Here is a 14947-nt window from a genome sequence, read left to right on the forward strand (position 1 = left end):
AGAATACGCTCCAAACTCAAGTCTGATCAAGTCATGGAAAACTTCCTCAAACATAAACTTTCGTTTGAGTGGTGCAAGGTTCAAAGGTATCTTTTTTTAATGCAGTTTCCGGTTGAGAAATTCAAGCAACAAAGCTGCAATGATGTAGGACTATACCTTACCTCTACAACAGATAACTACAATATATTGAAAGGGACTTGGATGGGGATAACCATTTGCATTAAAACGGTCAGACAATAAAAGATTACAATTTTCTGAGTTTTAATAATATGGGGGAATCAAACCCACCCACTAAGTTTGTAAGAGATCAAATAAACAAGCTGAGAAAAATGTTATCTTAAACCTGCAGGGGTTCAGTCAAACAACGCATCACAAATAAAGAATCAACAACACAAATCCCTAGAATGATACGCTTATACACGCCGTTTACTTAAGCTCACAAAACAAAAATATAACGAGACAAAATTAACCCATAAAAATACATGTTTCTTTCGTTGTTATCCACGGTTCAGCCAGATGGAGCACAACCAAAGCAATGAAAAAGGTGAACAGCCGAAATGAATGAGTGTGGCCACTGTATACATATCACTGTACACAGCAGGAGGGAAAAAAAGAACAAGAGTCACAGCTCAGAGCCTTTCCCCCGACCACTAATGTGTGCTGAGCGCCCGAGTCCTGCCAAACTGCCTTGAATCCTTCGTGTGAATGAAACCATGATCAGAAGGTGTTCTTGATCTTGGCCGCCACCTGGGTGAGGATCTCACCGATCTTCTTCTGCCAGTTGAGGACGTGTTTGGACTCGGCGCACCACAGCTCTCCGTGGCGCGGCTCGGCGTTCTCACACCTCTTGCGTACCTCCTCCTGCTGCTCCTGTGGGCGGGCGGGGGCGGCAACATTAGGGTGGTGCGTGTCGGGGGCTGCTTTCATGGAGGTCCATTGAGCCGCTTTCATCCAAAGTGATACAGGGTTGTTGGAGAGAAACCTCAACACTGAGCTAGTTTCTATTTAGAGAGTAGTACACATGACACGGTTTGTTTTGGACACAGTTGTGATGTGGTGGTAGGCGGTATTTTCTTCTACAATACTTGTGCTGTCGGCTTGACTAATAAATGTAAGCGTGAAATCCAAATGTGACCTTAGTGGAAACATATTATCGGAACTGTCCAATGTATGTATGCATTCAGCTATAGTTGATAAGCACAAACTGTGTTCTACGCTGTTCAGCCACTTTTGTATGAAAAAGAAAATGGAACGCAATTTTCACAACATTTGTAAGAAGCAGAACACTCTAGAAAATAGCCGAGACACTTACCGGTAAATGCTCCCTCATTTAGGAGCCCCCCCCCCCCCCCCCCGCACACACACACACACACACACACACACACACACACACACACACACACACACACACACACACACACACACACACACACACACACACACACACACACACACACACACACACACACACACACACACACACACACACACACACACACACACCTGAGGCATATTTACCTCTGTGCCGTGCTGCAATTCAAACTTATAGAAGAGCGCCCAAGCATCTCCCAGGTCTGGCTCGATCTTCACTGTCCTCAGGAACCATTCTCTGGCCTTGGTGATCTTACGCTCGCTCCAGAACAACCTGAGGGGGGCAATAAAAACAACACCATTAGAAGCACTGTGGTGGGACATGCACACCCTTTCCTGGATGATTACAGCTATGTGGGCAAAAATCCTAAGGCAAAGTGGACTTTAAAAATTCCTGTTCAATCCTTGTTGAGGATGAAAGTAAGACCAACAGAGCCTGAAGGAACAAATGATTGTGAGAACATTGTGAAACAGTAGGACAAGAGGAGCCGTACTTGGCCACAGCCAGCAGGACGTGGGGGTCGTGTTCACATTTCTTCAGCGCGTCCACGCTCTTGGTCTTCCTCTGCGGCCGGGCCTCCAGGAACACTGCCTCAGCCCACAGGATGCCTTGAGGAAAGACGAGAGTAAGGCCCAATCCCATTTCTACCCCTTACCCCTTCAAAACAAGGGGGAGGGGTAAGGGGAAGGGGCAAGGGGTCGAAATGGGATTGGGCCTAACTAGCACCGTAACCAACGGCGACACTTCCTGTTTCTGTGAGTAGTAGTCAGATTGTATACACATCAGTAAGAAAACGATACATCTCAACACGGAACACATCAGCCCAGATCAAATAGGTGGACCATGAATTCTAGATGTCTCACCAGAGTTGGCGCACTCTTGCAGGGCTTTAGCCATCAGGGTGTGGGAGATATTCTTTAGTCCTGCCCGGAACTCTAGTCGGACTGATTCCAACCTGAAAAAGGCCATCATGTACAGTGTCAAATACATTGAACTGCTAAAGCACATCACTCAGTATTAGTAATCTGTCAAAAACTTGGCCCAGTTTGTATTTACTTGGGCCATTCACAGCTCAGATGAAGTAGGATGATAGCGGTGTGTGGTGGTGGAAGGGTTGGGGGAGGGGGGGCTGTCTTACCATATCTCCGGGGTCTGGGGGTTCTTGAGGCGAGCCTTCTCCAGGATGGCTCTGGCCCTGGTGAGCTGTCCCACCCTCTCCTCCAGACGAGAGAGCAGCACCCACAGGGACATGGAGTGGGGACACTTCTTCAGCTGGAAGCAACCCAACAAGAAACACGCCATTTCAGACCAGAGAAGGAGCACTCGAGTCAGACTCAAACTAAAAATATCCAACCCAGTGAGCCGGGCCAGGACTTGTATCCTCATCATGGTAGAAGAGTGGCTGCGCCAAATACAGTTTCCTCCCTCGCACCGCCCCCCCTCCCACTTCTGCTACACCTCCTCCTCACCCCCTGGTTGTAGGCATCTCTGGCCTTGTCATTGTTTTCGGACTGCTCCTCGATCTGGCCCCTCATCATCCACAGCTTGGGGAAGTCCTCGTAGTGCTTGAGGGCCTCGGAGCACAGCTCGTGGGCTGCCTCGATGTTCCCCAACACCCACTCCAGCTTCACCGACTTCATGAACACCTGGGAGGGACACAAACACATGTTGACTTGGATGAAGTACCCTCCGTCGAGAGCTTCCGCTGACCGATCTGTAACTGACGCCTGACTCGCCATCCACCACATTTCTTGAGGATGGATTGTCAAGCGCCAAAGAACATGTTTCATGTGTTCATCTTGTATCATGTTTTATTAACCAATTGGTCTCTAGTGGTTTATAACTCATTATGCAAAGACAAAAACTTCAAAGAAAATTGCAGTGCTGTTTTCAGTTATTTGCGTACACTTACACAAAAAGTTCCTAATGCCGTTACGATGCAAATCTCATAGCTAATTTACATTAGGGGTTTGTGAGTAAAAGATAACATCATAAAGAAGTAAAAATTGGCATCACTTCATAAAAGACTAGAAAATAAGGCAGACTTTTCCACAAAGTGCACTCAGTCCAAGAACGTTGGCGCGTTACCACCGGGTTTGGTGCGCAAAGGTGCGGTACGGATCGTGTTTCCACTTCCAAAAGTGGGCGTGATCCGGACTGAGCCGTTTGAGCTGTACTCGTCTCACAGTACTCCTGAACTAAATTGTTACTCGCCATCATTGGGTGGTATGAGAAAGATGCGTAATAAGTTGTGGCTTATACTATGGAGCGGTACTATTTAAGCGGTCCTGCATCAAAAAGAAAATGTTGATTATTTTTTTCATTCGTCTTTGTAGCTGACAAATAACTTCGGACAAAGAAATTTGGCATAACTGGTCCTAAAAAGGTCTAATTTCATTGGGCTGATGTGGAGGACAGAAGCCTTCAGCAGCACTATCAGCCAGAGTCTTGCCAGCTGTTCAAAGTGCATGGGTTGTGCAAGTCCAGGCCTGACAGATTCCCAGCAGTTATGCAACAACTTGATTATAACACACTATTCAGGCTTCATCGCAACACTCAAGAGTTTAGATTACTAAAAGCCTGTATTTGCCAGATGGGTAACCAAAACCACATCTGGGAAACCTGGGGCAGAGTGGGCCACACATGGCCACCCTTGACTGCCAAAATAGAATGCATCCGGAATTGATGTGCTGAACAGAGGCTCTGCATGACAATAAGGGAGGTCAAAAGTACACATCATCTTTCTGTAGACCTTCAGCAGTGAGGAAAGGCGGCATTTGTATTTATATAAGTATCACGATTAATATCATTTGTTAATTAATCATTCAATCAATCATTATGAACAATTTATTTCGACCTTGTGGACAGGAACATTAAAGGTTGGGTATGGAATATTCTTTTTTGGCCATTTTTGCAAAATTACTTGAAATCCTTATCATAACCCACTTACAGCCACTGAGTTAGAGGTACTGACATGACAATTAAACAAGTCAATCATCTGTGGAACGGGCAGGGCTCGAAAAACTCCAGCCAATGATTTCCAGACCCACCGAGTGGCATTGGACAGTAAGTACGTCAATCAAACGTCGTACTGCACTCCCCCTCCCCTGCTCCCCACGAGTGACCCCTTCGTGCACATACTCAAAGCTTGTGACCCAGAGCAAGCTTCTGTTTGTTGTTATCCTGCGGTAGCTACTGGAGCTAGCTAACTAGCTAATGGCTCTCTCGCGCGCATCTCTGTTCGCTCGTCCATGACTTGGAATGGGTGGAGTCAGAGTCAGCGTTGAAGGAGAGGAGGTAGGACCATTTGAGTTGTGTATTTTCAAAATCTGCTGGCGTTTCCCAAATCCCATACCCAACTTTAATGGGTATGAGATCCCTTCTAATGAGAAAGACACCCTGAAAGGCTCACCCTGGCCGTGGGCGCGCTGCTCCGGGCCTTGGACAGCAGGCGACGGGCTCGCTCGTACTCATTGTTCTCAGACTCCAACTTCACGGCCGCCAGCCAGATCTCCTCACTGTTTGGGTTGGCCTGGAGAGGAACACCCACACACATACAGAGTTCAAGGGAAACGGCGGGAGAAAGTCACAGACACCGATGTGATCTGAGCCCCATAGATATGGCGGGGATGAGCCTTGAGTGAGTGGGTCACCTGGAAGGCCAGCGCGAGGATGCTCCTGGCTGCAGGCACGTCGTTGGCCATCCACTTGGACTTGGCTCCCATCAGCCACAGCACCTCCGCCTTGGGGCAGTGAGCCACAGCCCTCTGGAGCAGAGCCTCCAAAGACTCCCTGGAAGGAAAATTAAGATCGGTTTAGCAATTTGGACTGCAATTTGGAAGTCATAATCAGAGAGAGGGGGTGATAATAATCTATGTGTATTCATAAATACACAGCCCGTCAGGGTTTCAGGACATTGCTGTGCCGTACCTGGTGCCATGGTTCTTCTCAAAGTAGGCAGCCCGTAGCCACACACTCTTCTTGCTGGGAAACACCTGCAAAGCGTGGGCGTAGATTGCCCTGGCACATTCCAGAGCACCATGGGACACGCACTGCAACCCAAACAGACAAATGAACATGAGGCATGACGTCAACATCCAAAGATGTACATTCCTGGGGCGGGCGGCAGTGAAGATACCCACACTTTCTGAGTCCTCCATCCAGGTGTGCTTGCAGTCCTCCTCCTCGATGCCGATCCCTATGACAGCCCGTATGACGGCCTGGCAGGTGGCCACGCTGCCCGCCTTGTCACACTCCTCTGCATCCTGCGGCGGGAGAAGACCACAAATCATTTAGGTGGTGGGAGAGCGTTAGGCTTGTGCCGATTTGCTGATCGTATATTGACTATTGAAGGGTTGAGCGACAATTTGCTTTCCCACGCCAATTATAATGTCATTTTAACTAATGTACCATCAAAATGTAGTCTATAGACAGAGCGCACGAAGATTCACACTGCCTCTTTGAGGATATTATTTTTGTAGGTCACAATAAAGTAAATAGGAGTAGGGGAGGAGTAGCGGTGGAATCCGACGCTGAACTATAGACGCTGTCCATTTCCGCTCAGCCAGACTAGGTGAAGGGTGAAATCCCAGGCAAGAGGAAGAGCGCTACGTTGACACTCTACGCCTATCCGATCCTAGTTTGGCGATCTAGAATAACCCAGATTGGCCGTTGTGAAACAGAAACAGTAGCCCATGCCTTGAATGAGCCAGAGAAAGGTCAACAGCATGAAATCTGGCCAACAGTGAGCCGAACAGCTGGCATGTTTCTATCTGGAATTAAGGCATGAAATGTTTTTCTTGTCAGGATAATAGCCCTCATTTACTCCTTCACCAGGTAGTCCTCAGGGATGGCCCTTACCGTTGTTATAAACTTCATAATTGATTCTAAATGGAGCATGCCTTGGGGTAAACTGTAACATTATCTATGGCAACAACAACACAAATGTTTTTCTTCAGCGCTGCCAATATGATGGGAAATGGCTGCTTTCCTTTTTTTCCCTCCTTCAAGCAACTGCATGTTTACCGGCACTTAGCGTTGACATGTCTGTTTTTTGTGGTCTCAATTTCTCAGTAGGAACAGAAGCTAGGTCAACAGAGAACGTTTAAGGAGGTATTCCCTTAGATAGTCCCAAAGAAATAAAAAAATTTAAGATTTCTGCTTCGTCTTAATTTTGGAACAGACTTGGTCTGTTCCAAAATGAAGACAAAGCTGAAACTCACTGTGTGGTATTCACAGTGTGGGTGGCAAGTGACTTGCCACTTTTTAGCATTACTTCCCAATTTCAGCTTTTTAGCATACCGTCCAATTTAAAAATAAGATTGTCTTCAATATTGGTGGTGTGACCCTTTTGTGAACACACAAACACATACCTGTATCCACTGTTCCCTGTTGATCTCCACGCCGTTGGCGCCCAGCGAGGTGATGGCTCTGTCGATGATCTTCTCCACCATCTGCGTGTTGCCGTTGGCCTCCTCCAGCTTGGCGGCGGTGATCCAGATGTGGCGGTCCGTGGGGATGTTCTCGCGGGCTTTGTTGAGGACGCGGCGGGCGTTCTCGTACGTCTCCAGCCTGGCCAGCGCCAGCCATAGCTAGGAGGAGGCAGAGGGGATGGTTTATCAATGTGTGATGGCCGGGGCCAGAGGACAGCCACTAGGATGGTCGATTTTTTGGCATGGGTTAGGACTCTACTGCGGTACCTCCACGCTGGTGGGACAGCACTCCACCGCTCTGCTCAGCATGATCCTGGCGTCCTCGGGTTCTTCCAGCTCCACGGCCGTCTTCCAAAGACGCACCGACTTGGACACATTCTCAAGGGCTGCAAACGAGGGGGGGGCGTAGAGGCCATTAAGAAAAGACCCAGAATGCACTGGTATGTACTGTTTGCCAAGTGTTAACTTAATGTAGTAAACCATAAGCCGTACACCAGATGGACAGAGTTGCAAGGGTGCAAATCATGTGGATAAGTACTGCCGCAGTACTGGTATATTATATAACCACAGAGAGCAGGGAGCAAATGGGGACATGTAGAGGACATTCTTCTGCAGAGAAAGCCCAACATCCATCTCCCTCACTGGGGAATGTTGAAAACTAGCTGCCGGTGTGTGAAACCCCGGGCACTAACCCTTGTAGGGTCTAGTTTGTGACTGCATGGGTGCAGAGACCGGGGCATAGGTGATTTTTTAAGACAAAAGACGGATTCAGAATAGTTGTAGAAAACTCTTTGCGGGGCATATTGGCGACCTTCTCTTGGCATTAAAACAGTGTTTTCATTCATCCCACTTTCTATTCAGTCTTGCAAGTAGTATTTTGAATAGGCTAATTGATCAGGTCATATTTCAGCTAAGATGTTTACAGTCTTTTCACTGCTCCAACCAAATCCTAATGTTTTGGCTATTACGTGTTCAGAAGTGAGAAGAACAGGAAATAACTAGAGGATGTGGGTGACCATCCCATGAACCCCAAAATTCTAAATTTAACAACCAGTAAGTCAGGCAACCACTCTTCTTCACTTGTTTTTGTTTATTCACTCAACTCACTGTGGGTCAAATGTGCATGTCTGACGGTTGGCTGAAACGGAATTAAGCTGATTGTGATCTGTATAGTAGTGTGCATGTAAACAAACTCATTGGTAAAGGGGTTTACGAGTTCATTCACCGCGGCACAGCTGGGATGGGGGTTAGGGGGCTTAACAACGTTGTTAAGGTCGAAAACTTGGTTTATCTTGCTGGGATGTATCTTGCTCAAAAGTAACGCAATGGAAACATTTGAATGACATGAATCTCATTCTATGTAAACACCCATTTATTTATTTATTTATTTATATTTACATACTACAGTGACTCACCCTTCCTGAGCACTCTCTTCTTGGCCCTGCCGTCGGTCTCCAGCTCCGCAGCCCTGATGTAGATGCGCACCGAGCCGGGCAGATGGCGCACCGCCTGGGCCACCACCGCCTTGGCCGTGTCCCCCGGCTGCAGCCTGGCCGCCTCCAGCCACATGTCCTCACTCTGGGACACACAGGGAGGATGGCGGTGGTCAGCAGGCACTAGGGCTGAACCATGTGGTAATAATCTATTTCGACCAATATTGCGATTGCGATTCAGTATGCGATTTTTCTTTTTAAAGTTCCTTATTTTATTATTATTATTATATTATTCACTAAACAAGCTTCAAATCATTCTATAGAATGACCAACACAGCATTGGAAGCAGTCAACATATAAATTGGTCTTTCCTTTAGGCCAGGCCTATGTGTTGAGATGAATTGATGAATGATTGATATACCATCTTTATTTAACTATTGAATTGTAAAATAAAAATATCTATCCCAACTAAAAAAAGGTTGTTTTTTTTTCAGTATCAAACAGTATCAAATGTGATGTGTTCAGGTCGACTCAGTAATATGATTCAAGTGTTCAAATGCAACAAACATTTTTTTTTAATTTCGGCGAAAACTTGTTTTCCCAGCAATATAAAATAGATAGTAAAGATGGAATGATGACCTGTTTAACGTCCTATCTTGAACTACGATCATCTTATCAGCAATTAAAGCAATCATACACGTTCTATTTCAACCAAATAATAGAAAAGTAACAATAGTGGTATCAATAAAGACTTGGATCGTTAAGGAGTCTCGAAAATGGTATCAATATCAATAAAAAATTAACGATCTCCTGCCATCTGAGAGAAATTAAGATGATTTTATTTATTTTTAACAGTTAGTATTTACCTGTTAAAGATCTTATCGGTTAACCGGTTAACCATGGACTTCCCTTATATACTGTATATATATAAATGTATATCATATATTGTATGTTTTTTTTGTGTTATCCCAGTTATGTTTTTTTTTTTTTTATCATTTAATATTACTTTTAATAGTTATGGGACGTTGGAGCAATAACCTGATGTTTTTACACTTCAGTCTGAACTGTGAATTTGAAGTAATGTTCAATTTTTGAATGAAGATGCGCCAATTGCAAATGTTTCCTTTTTTATCCGATTCATCGATTCATCGAAAAATAATGGACCGATTAATCGATTATTAAAATAATCGTTAGTTGCAGCCCTAGTGCAAACATCACATAAAACAATCATTAGCTGCAGCAAATTTTGTTCTACGTTAAACTATAAATGCTGCATACTGTACCTGAACTAATTTAAAGAAAGATATAGTAATAAATCATCTGCAAAGGAAACAACCTCAAACCAAACCAAAAACTAAATAGTTATAAATGCTAGAAGTCTGATAGAGAATAGGAAAACATCTATATGGAAGCAAATCACTGCCATCATATTTTGAATGTTAATAGCCATTGAATTTTGTAAATGGAAATATAAACCCATTCATCACATTGAACTATTATAATTTAAAAACAGGGTAATCTGATTGGTTGTATTTTTCCAGGGGAGAAGAAGAAGCTGAATAACCGCGAAAACTCGTTCCCTATTCCCTATATAGTGTACATGATATAGTGCACACTATATAGGGAATAGGGAACGAGAATTCGGACATTCTAATGATGATTCTATGTTAAATCCCAAATAAATTGTTGACATTTCTAAACACAAGCCGGATGTAAATGTATTCGTTTTCGCGGTTATTCAGCTTCTTCTCCCCTGGAAAAATACAACCGCATTGCATTGTGGTATACGGGAGAGTAACATGTAGGGAACATCGTATGTACCCTATTTTAAGTCCACTATATAGTGCCCTATATAGTGGACCACTGAGAATTCGAACACCCTACAAAATGGCGTGCACCCTATTTAGTGCACTACATCCATGATAGGGAACGATTTCGAACACAGCTACTGACACGATGAAGAGGGCAAAACGGAGTGCAGTATGGAGCCACTTTAAGTTGGTTAATGACGACAAAGACGCCAAATGCACAATATATATATATATTTTAAAGTACAACTAAACGACTTTGTTGAATTACCACCTAAATGTGTCACATTCAGAAGGAAATTCAGCTTCTCAGAAGAATTGCCGCTTATCAATTAATCGATCATCGATCGATAAGATGAAACAACTATCGATTAATGAATTACTCGATAATTTGCATCCCTACCTGGTACATGAGCTAAAACATTTTGAACTTTACTTTTTGTCCCTGAATTAATTAACGCAGATAAAAAAAGAACATTGAAATCATGTTTTGAAATGGTACAGATAAATTCAGATTACCTTGTTTTCAAAGTATAATGTCAATGATACAAATTAAATCATGGTTACACGACTTCCATACACAAATTTCAATAGCTTTTATAATTCAAAACATGACGGCAGTGATTTGCTTCCATACATCTATGCCTGGCAGCATGAGCAGCTTGCGCCATGGAGGAGAATCGGAGAGAGCTCACCTTGGGACACATCTCGGTGCCCTTCATGATGAGGTTACGAGCCACCTGCAGCTTGCCCGTCACCTCCTCCAGCCTGGCGGAGGCGATCCAGGCAGGGGGGTGGTGGGGGTTGGTCTCCCGCACCGACTTGAGCAGAAGACGAGCCTTCTTGATGTCACTGGAGGACAGGAGGACGCGGTTACACAAGAGACAGATTAATCGATAGATGAGGCCTGCTGTGTGGCATTAGCGATAGGGCCAGGGATAATGCGTTGTTATTTAAATGTGTTGCATTATTATTGAATGAACATGCAATCTTGTCTAGACATCAGTACCGAGAATCAATTGATGTGGAAAGTGTGCTCTAAATAATTGTTAGTAGGCTCTTGAACATAAAAGCGGGTCAGAGCAATATGATTATGATGAACTATTTGTATGTCCATGTCAAGCCTCTCCTTCAGCCACCTCCTGCCTTGCGAGCCCTCACCTAATGTCTCCTCCGTGGGTTGGGATCATGGAGTTGAGGTCGGTCAGGTAACCTTTGGGATCCACCACCGTCTGTCCACTAACTGAGTCAGACACCTGTGGATACAGAACAGACACTGAATAAAAGAGACTGTAACTCTTGTGCGTCACTTGTTTCCAGACTGACGTACAAAACAACGACACATTTTGACGCTAAAAGTTGCACTATGCAGCTTTTCCACTGCAATTATTTACCCATTGAAACATATCTAAACTTACTAGAACATTTCTCAAGAATAAGACCCTCATCTATGAGTTAATATATACAGAAGGTTTATTTTCTCCATAAATAATTGCATTCCAAATTCCAATCCACTTCTTCCCCATCAGTAACACTCAACCGAAAAGGATACAGCTAGAACTGTAGCTACAACTCAAGCCAATGAAGGTTGCTAATTGGAAAAAGTACAAAGTTCAGGTTTTTAATACAATCATTTCCTTCTGATAGACAGGTTTATAGGTTACCTGGCTAAGCCTCATGTCCATGAGTGTGTTCCTGGCTTGGCCGATCTTCCTCATGTCCAACTCTCCGGTTCCGGGGGTCATGCTGCCTGGGTAGGGGGTGTTCAAACCGCCCAGCTGGTCGGGGAAGGGTATGCAACATTAATGGACATGGAAGAGACACATACGTAACATATGTCCTTTCATTGGAAGAGAAGCCATTTAAAAAAAAAAAAAGGTGGGTGGTTTTTGTATGTTTTATATGCCGGAAGAAGGATTCAAATAATACACATGTGAACACCATGTCATTCCATGTTGTCTCAATGGGCTTGATAACTGGTGAGACAACAACTGGGCTGTTAGTTGAGTCTGCTTTCCTTCCGCAGAGGAAGAGCCTGACCCCTGCTGGTGCATTGTGTTACTAAAACAAAGTACACTATCGAAAAGGCAGAATGCAATACATCTGTGTGCTTACACTTACCCCCTGCAGCGGGTCCACGGTGGTGTTCTTGTCACCAGACTGAAGGTGCTTGGAGAAGAAGCTGTCGGGCATAGGTGTAAGCTTCTCATGGCGCGGGTTTCTCTGACGCTTGTTTCTTGCATCGCCCACCTCTGGGATGCTGAGCCAGTCCTCCTCAGACACCTCTGCCAGCTTCCTCTGTAGCAAAAAAAATACGAGGAGGAGGATAAAGAGATTTTCCAATGAGACGATGAGAAGATAAGGAACAGGTTGAAGCAGAGTTAGGGATCAAATTGAAACTCTTGCCACAAAGTTAGGCTGGGAAAATAGACGCATTTCAAAACCAGGATGATATGGTGTGACCATGACGCAAAACCAGTGCAATAAAGTGAAGAGATACATAGAATATATTTAAATGGGGCCTATATTGGCACTAAAGACTGATGAGTTTCAAAGGAGAAGTAAAAAATGGGCTTCTGGGTCAAGGAAGCCTACAGGTAAACTAAGGACGTTCATCAACCCAAACCCTCGCGACTAACTTGCCCCCATATTAATCAACGTAGGATGGGCCCAAAATGCGACCTAGTGGATGAAGTGACCTAGGTCCTTCAATTAGGACATCCGTGCTAGCCATATATGTCGCTGTTCATTTTACATGCAGTGTTTTACCTTTAGATCTGAAAACTGCTGCTGGATCTTTGGTCGCTCCATACGGTATTTCTCAATTTCATCCTTCTCGCGTAGCTCCCTGAAAACATAGCACACTTTTTAAATAGAAGAACCCCTGGAAGAAGGTACGTCAGCATTATGGAAAAGAGTTTTCAAAGGCAATTTTTGGTAGAGATTATAGGTTTTCCTCCCACCTCCTCTCTTTGCGCCGCTCATCCATTCTTTTGTCCAGTGCCGCATATATTGCATCTGCCTCTTCATCGTCTTTCTCGTACGGCCCACTGGAGAAAAGGCTACCTGCATAGCCGTTAAACTAAAGTAAACGTAGTAAGGAAGAACAAAGTGAACATTGAATACACAGCCCATTTGCACACTCAGCACCCCCACATCCTCAACTACAAGAGGTTGACCAACCTCGTCATAGTTGGTGTCGTTCAAATCTTCCTCATCCTCTTCGTTCTTTTTCATCTGGTCCCCAACTGTCCTCTTTCCCGGGGGCGCATGGCGGTCATCTACCGGGTCGTTCGCATCCCGAGCGGGACCAATATCGGACCGGGTGGTAAATCCAGTAGCACTGAATGGGTTCAAGAGATAGAAGTCGGTCTAGCGGACACTTTAAACGGTCAGCAAGATCAAGTTGTTTTAAAACACAATTGTGTGCTTCTAAATCAATGACTGAAAACAAGAGTTGTGGGTCAGCCACATCTATGTCATCGCATGTGTCCCATTATAGGTTAGAATGTGTACGCTTACATTTACAGCCAAGTACATTAGCAATATGTATCCTAAACGTTAATTCGTTACTGCACCGATGCAGCACTAATCACTAACAGGATTACAAAAGTCACAACAACTTGTATTTAGCTTGTTAGCACGCTAGCTGCATCCAGCATTGCGAGGCAGACGTACCCTCTGCCGAGCCCGGGTACATAGCCCAGCGGGGCAGGCATCCCCAGAAACGGCTTCTTTTTCTTCCCCATGAGCGGCGAGGCCAGGGGCACGGCCGGGGGTGCACCGGCAGCCCCGGCGGCCCCCGCACCGCCCGTTGCCGCTTTCGATACAACTTTGCTACCCTGTCTCCCTGGACCGCCCGACATCGTTGCACAGCCGCCGTCTGAATTCAATTCAGGAAGCACAACAGCCCCACTTCCGGTCTGATGGAAGAGTCCAATGGGTCTGTTTTAACAACAGCGCCCTCAGTCTTTAGACGAATTTAAGCTCATCTTCTGTAAAAATGTTGTCAGGAGCTCGAGTAGATAGACATATCGGCATCCGATCCTATTACCAAACAAACATCAATAAACATGCAATTGATTTTCTGAATATAAAACTGAAAATATGTTCAAAATTAGTTGTTATTGTGGCCACAAGGGGGAGCCATGTTAATGCCAACGTTTTTCCAGGGACGACAGAAGCCGATCGCATACCTTATAAACATGCATTTAATTGTTTTCCGTTTGAGTTAGTAGCCTACCACCGTTTTTCAGCGAGGCTATGTTACAGTTTATTTAAGATTTTTTTTTTCCAGAAATATAATCAGGCTATAATCTGACATTTCCTTCCCTGGCAATTCCTCTTTCATTAACTTTGCCTGAAGGGTCAACAGTATTTCTGGACTAACATTGAATGATGACGTTTGAGACCCATTAGGAGATATATGGATCACCCAGCCCAGGAGCTGTAGGCCTATATGAAGCACAACGTACCAATAGCCACATATTATTATATACAGTATGTGTGGCTATATAACGTCCATATTCCTTTTCTTCCATTTGTTAATGTTTTATTAATTCTAAATATAAACTCAGCAACAATCCCACTTGTAGGCCTAATCAATCAAGTCCACTGGTCATTGGATAAAAATCGTATTAGTTTCATTGTTGTGGTCAAGGCTTTAATCATCATTAAAAATCATTGATAGATCATAAATAAGCTATTGACAATCTCTATCTGCTGCACTCCCCCTCCGATTTATTTTGCATTAGATGGTCTTCATTATATATCCCTGTGACCCCATATCATTGCCACAAACTAAATACAAACCACATACAAACGCTGAACAGCTGCTCATACCAGCTCTCTCTGTGGAAATTAATTTATTTTGTCTCTGGGAATCTAATATGAATGTTCATG

General features: G+C 44.5%; 1 protein-coding gene across 1 annotated transcript; it reads right to left on the minus strand.

The window, feature by feature from the left end:
- Positions 1-74: 74 nt before the first annotated feature.
- prpf6 (PRP6 pre-mRNA processing factor 6 homolog (S. cerevisiae)) lies at positions 75-13987 on the minus strand. The gene is made up of 21 exons (XM_060049509.1): positions 13724-13987; positions 13229-13388; positions 13009-13127; positions 12815-12893; positions 12167-12343; positions 11710-11823; positions 11207-11301; positions 10741-10897; positions 8220-8382; positions 7072-7190; positions 6745-6963; positions 5515-5637; positions 5303-5424; positions 5026-5164; positions 4785-4904; positions 2842-3018; positions 2511-2644; positions 2236-2327; positions 1866-1980; positions 1519-1645; positions 75-870 (listed from the first exon to the last, which is right to left on the minus strand). The coding sequence occupies exons 1-21, from the start codon at positions 13909-13911 to the stop codon at positions 718-720; spliced, it is 2892 nt and encodes a 963-aa protein (XP_059905492.1). The 5' UTR covers positions 13912-13987; the 3' UTR covers positions 75-717.
- Between the last annotated feature and the right edge of the window lie 960 nt (positions 13988-14947).

The sequence above is a fragment of the Gadus macrocephalus genome, chromosome 1, assembly GCF_031168955.1.
Source record: "Gadus macrocephalus chromosome 1, ASM3116895v1".
Lineage (NCBI taxonomy): Eukaryota > Metazoa > Chordata > Actinopteri > Gadiformes > Gadidae > Gadus > Gadus macrocephalus.